The sequence below is a fragment of the Myotis myotis genome, unplaced genomic scaffold, assembly GCF_014108235.1.
Source record: "Myotis myotis isolate mMyoMyo1 unplaced genomic scaffold, mMyoMyo1.p scaffold_m19_p_3, whole genome shotgun sequence".
NCBI lineage: Eukaryota > Metazoa > Chordata > Mammalia > Chiroptera > Vespertilionidae > Myotis > Myotis myotis.
The window spans coordinates 123811137-123816354 of record NW_023416335.1 but is presented as its reverse complement, the minus strand read 5'-3'; the positions used below and the strand labels follow the sequence as shown (position 1 = coordinate 123816354).

The window sequence follows — 5218 nt, the reverse complement described above, 5'->3', positions numbered from 1 at the left end:
ATTCTTGTTCTTAGGTGTTGCTATATATACCTTGATGACTTAGTTTTCCATATAGCTTCCCTTTAAGGAATGGGCGTATTGGTTCTCTCTCTGCCTACACCTGCACAGAAACCTGACATTTCCCTGAGCAAAGGCAGGAAAATTGATTGAGTACCCCCCACCCCACCCCCACCCTAACCCACCCCCACCCCCATTATTTCTTTGGGCCCTTCATCCCACAAACTTGTAGTTTTTATTTATTTATTTTTTATTTTTTTACTGAAATCATGCATTAATTAATTCAAGGTACACCTTAATCAAATAGGCCATAATGCTGAATAAGAGAACATGCTTTGAGCTCCAAAAAGTTATTGTTCCCATCTGACTAACATATGCACTTAAATACAGTACTTTATTTGCTAATAAAATAGTTAATAAATAAAGGAGTGCACTTTTGGTGAATGCAAATGAAAAAGGATCTATTTTTAGAAGAGTCGATTCAAACGTAAGCTTATCCCCTATTGTCTGAGTTAACGTTCTCGGCATGCGATTGTAAAATAAATATCAGAATCAAATATGCTTACATTTAACTCCATTTGTGCTCTCTTGCAATAAGGAGGCTAAGGTTTTACATCCAGTTCTGGAGGCCAGGGTTCAGGGTACAGGACCAGTGAGACAAGACCTGTGTTGGGCTCACCTGCAGTTGAGAAACTTAGCAGCACTGCAGATGAATCAATTATTTTTTTAATCTATTTCTTAGAGAATAGTTTGAATAGGAGAATGGGACAAAGGGAGAACCCCTAAGGACCAGCATCAGATTGATAAGGTGCTTTGTGAACCAGTCTTAAGTAATTCTGTTTGCTTTTTTCCCCACCTTATAATATGCAGTTCAGTGGACCAAAATAACATTTGTTCGTTACACACTTTAGCTGGTATATCATATTATATGTCAACAGATGCACTGTCTTAAATGTACTGTTCAGTTTGCAAAGATTTTTTTTTATTGGAGTCCCATGCAACTTTTAATTTTATATTTCTAAGTGATCATCTGGTTCTTAGTTAAAAGAAAAAGTTAAAGAAGCCCAAGGATTACAAATGTTTCGGTCTGGGGAAGCATATGAATCTTATTTTACCTAGACTAGCTTATGGACTGAATTTTTTTAAACCAGTTTTATAAAATACACTTTCTTTTCCCATTTTTAATAAAATGAAAATAGGTTTTTTTTAATGGATCTTGAAAGCTTCTGGTTGGCCATCCCCAAAATCCACAATGCAATAATGCATTGACAGTTAAACGGAGCTTTCAAAGACTAGTAAAGTAGCGACAAAGAGTAACATGGGTCACCAGGGCTTTTGTTTTGCTTTTAAGTCTTTCAAGCTGCTAAGTGGGGCTTTTTTGTTTGCTTGGCTTTTTAAACATCGGTCAGTAGCTTGTTCTTATTAACGCAGTTTTGGTTGGCTGTGGTGCAATTGCCAGTTCTGATGTTGGCCTGTCTATAATGGGCTATGCTATTATTCATATCCTCTTCGATCTCCATGTACTCAGATTTGCTGAGAGTAGAGGAACTGCGCCGACTGAGGTCACTGTCAGAGGCTAAGTTAGGGGAGCTAACGTGGAGCAGCTGAGCCTGCTCTTCCCCCTCAGTTTCTCGGTGGTAGAAATAGTTGAAATTGGACACAATGACAGGTACGGGCAGGGCAATTGTCAGCACACCAGCGATGGCACACAAGGAGCCCACGATCTTGCCTCCAATTGTCACAGGGTACATGTCACCATATCCTACAGTGGTCATGGATACCACCGCCCACCAGAAAGCATCGGGGATACTGGAGAAGTGCGACTCAGCTTCTTCCGCCTCGGCAAAGTACACTGCACTCGAGAACAGTATGACCCCAATGAAGAGGAAAAAGATGAGCAGCCCTAGCTCTCGCATACTAGCCTTGAGGGTCTGGCCCAGGATCTGGAGGCCCTTAGAGTGGCGGGAGAGTTTGAAGATTCTAAAAACCCTTACCAAGCGGATGACCCTGAGGATGGCCAGCGAGGTGGCCTGCTCGCCCTTCTGGTTCCCCTCCTGCTCAGCTATCTCGGTGCCCAGGGTGATGAAATAGGGGATGATGGCCACGATGTCGATGAAGTTCATGATGTTCTTGAAGAAGTCCGCCTTGCTGGGGCAGGCGAAGAAGCGCACCACCAGCTCAAAGGAGAACCAGATGATGCACAGGGTTTCCACGATGAAGAAGGGGTCCGTGAAGAAGTTGGAGGTGTAGATCACCGTGGTGTTGTCGATGCGGTGGACAGTGCCCGTGAAGTCCTTATCATCCTTCAGCTCAGGCAGCGTCTCCAGGCAAAAGATGACAATGGAGATGAGGATGACCATGACCGAGACGATGGCGATGACGCGGGCGGCCCCCGAGCTCTCCGGGTACTCAAAGAGCAGCCACACCTGGCGCTGGTACTCCTTCTCTGGCAGGGGGCGCTCCTCCTCCTTGATGAACCCCTCGTCCTCCCGGAACTTCTCCATGGCCTCCTCGCCCAGCTCATAGAACTTGATCTCCTCGGAGAACATGTCCAGGGGCACGTTGACTGGCCTCCGCAGCCGGCCCCCCGACTGGTAGTAGTAGAGGATGGCGTCGAAGCTGGGCCGGTTGCGGTCGAAGAAGTACTCATTCCTCAGCGGGTCGAAGTAGCGCATGCGCTTCTTGGGGTTCCCCAGCAGCGTGTTGGGGAACTGCGCCAGGGTCTTGAGCTGCGTCTCGAAGCGAAGCCCGGAGATGTTGATCACCACGCGCTCGCAGCACTCGTGGTCCTCGTGGTCGGCCAGCCGCGGGTAGCTGCCGTCCTGGGGGTGGCCCGGGGTGGCCGACGCCTCGTCCACGTTCTCCCCAGACATCACCGTCATGGTGGAAGCCACGTGCAGGGGTGAGAGGCCAGGGGAAGGCCGGCGGTGGGGAGGACGAAGAGGGGAGGGGTGGGGGGGACCCAAGCGCCCCCCCCACCAGAGTGAGCGTCTCCCCCACGCTCAGGGGGGAGGGGCTTCAAAGAGCGCAGGTCCAGAGATCTGTGGCTTTGCTTCTGGTTCCCTTTCCCTCCACCCTGCCTTTGGCTGAGTTTGGAAACCCCTCGCCTACAGCCGAGGGTGCAGCTTTTTTTTTTTTTTTTTTTGCAACGAGCTGGGATGGGGGAGGGTTGGTGTTTCGTCCTGGTCCGAGGTGCCTTAACGCAGTGCTGTTCTAGAGGGCAGGGCCATCGCTTCGGGGGTCACCCTGGCCTCCCCTCCCCTCCCCTCCGCGAGCCCTCCTAGGACCGGTGCAGAGCCAGCTTGGCAGAGCCCCTCTCCTGACACCCCCTCTGCTTCTCGGCTCTCCCCCCTCCTACCCCTCTTCGCCTGCCGCCTTCTAAGCTCCCACCAGGGCGATCGATGGACGCTGCAGAGAAATAGAAAGTGATACGGAAGTAGAAAATCAGAAGCATTCAGATGGGACGGACCTACAGACACCGAAGAGCACAGACCCCTGTTTTTTTCCAGAAAGCACTGGACTGATGCTGGACAGACACACAGACAGACACACACAGACACCCGGAAATCCAAGTTTGGGGTTCTTCCATCTCACTTTCCCAAATGCCCCGCAGCCGATCTGTTTACAACTTCGTTAAACTAGAGATCGGAAAAAAGCGCCTGGAGGCGCTGGGGGAGCTCCAGGTCCCAGGCAGCACCCCCACACCCCCAGCTGCCCCCACCTATCACCCAACCCCCGCTTCTGCAAGCCCCGAGCTGGGGAGCCCCCTACCTGGCCGGCCGGCTTGGCGCAGGGGCGGTGCTGAGTGGAAGGAGAGCCCGAGTGGGAATGCGGCAGGTCGCTTTGGCAGGACCCGGGCGGGAGCCGCGGCCGCCGCCGCAGCCGCATCCGCGAGGCGCCGGGGCAAATTCGCCGCCCTCGCTCCCTGGTCCTATGCCCCTTCAGCTGGACAGTCGCTTTTCTGAGCCACTGCGGGGAAATGTCCATCCCCTGTCCCCATTCTCACCCGCTGTCAGCAACCTGGAGACGCTGTCCTCTCTCTGGTGCAGGGAGTTCCGGAGGATGCGAGGCGGAAAAGCAAAATGCCACCCTCTCCCGAAGCTCTGAAGCAAATGACGGAAAACGGCACCCTCGCCCCCTCCGAACACTTTGGGAGTCCTTGGTTCGATCCCAACGGAGGCGGGCGAGCGAAAGCTTGGGTCTACATGGCTCTCAGGTGCCCTCCGCTTCCCGCACCCCCGTGTGAACCTCGCCAGGGCTCCGCGGTGCGCCGGGAGCTGTTACGAGCGCCGAGTGGGGCAGGATGCGAGCGGTGGCCGGTCCGCTCGGTCCATTTCTGGGCGCTGCAAGATCAGCAGAAACCTGAGAAAGCGCCTGGAATGCGGAGCTGCGATTGGCCCACCCGGGCGTAGGTTGGGGAGGGCGGGGGAGGGCAGGAGCAAGGAGGTAGATGGAAAATATGAGGGGGTGGTTCCACAGAGGGGGGTTGCATTCAGTTCCCACTCTTGCCAGCACAGCTTTTTCCTTCTGCCAGAAAAGCAGACCCAATTCTTCTCTCCTATGGCCCACAGCCCCGCACACGCAAGGTCCCTGGCCGTGACCTTCCCCGGGAATTGCACGTTTCAAATGGTCAGGTCCGACGCAATGCAGGCGGCGGTGTTCCTGGCAAAACTCCTCGGACGGGGTTGCGTTTGTGCAGTCCCACAATAATCCGCTTTGTTGGCCGCGTTCGGCGTGCCATCCCGCCCCTCCCGCCGGGCGCTCTGGGCAGAGCCGACCCCGCTTCTCCGCGCCGTTCTCGGAGAGATGCGGACTTGAGGGAGAGCTCTGCAGTTGGGGATCACCTGGGCTTGTTTTTCACCGTGTCACTGCGAGGAGGTGATGTTGAGAGTGTGTCCCTCTTTGACCCACGACGGGAGTTGCAAGTTTTCTTAAGATCAGATTATTTTTAAATACGGATAATATGGCCAACCCCCAAAGGCTTCATGGTTTAGTGCGGTGATCTGCCAACCGGGTGCTAATTGGGACTAATCTGAGAAGCAAGTGGCCTGCCCACCTCCCACCATGTTCCTCCTCCCGCAGCTTCTTTTCCCGGCCTAGTGCCTCCACAGGGCCACTTGCAAGGCGTGCAACTTCTTGGGGAAAGGGTCCGCACAGAGGCGCAGGGCAGCACCAGCCAGGGTGTGCGTGGTGCACCGAATGCAGCACCAGCAGTGCCCCC

At 53.5% G+C, this 5218-nt stretch overlaps 1 protein-coding gene across 1 annotated transcript; it reads right to left on the bottom strand.

Moving 5' to 3' along the window:
• Positions 1–211: 211 nt before the first annotated feature.
• On the bottom strand, positions 212–4317 carry KCNA1 (potassium voltage-gated channel subfamily A member 1). Its single transcript, XM_036296504.1, has 2 exons — positions 3769–4317; positions 212–3405 (listed from the first exon to the last, which is right to left on the bottom strand). The coding sequence occupies exon 2, from the start codon at positions 2877–2879 to the stop codon at positions 1392–1394; it is 1488 nt and encodes a 495-aa protein (XP_036152397.1). The 5' UTR covers positions 2880–3405; positions 3769–4317; the 3' UTR covers positions 212–1391.
• Between the last annotated feature and the right edge of the window lie 901 nt (positions 4318–5218).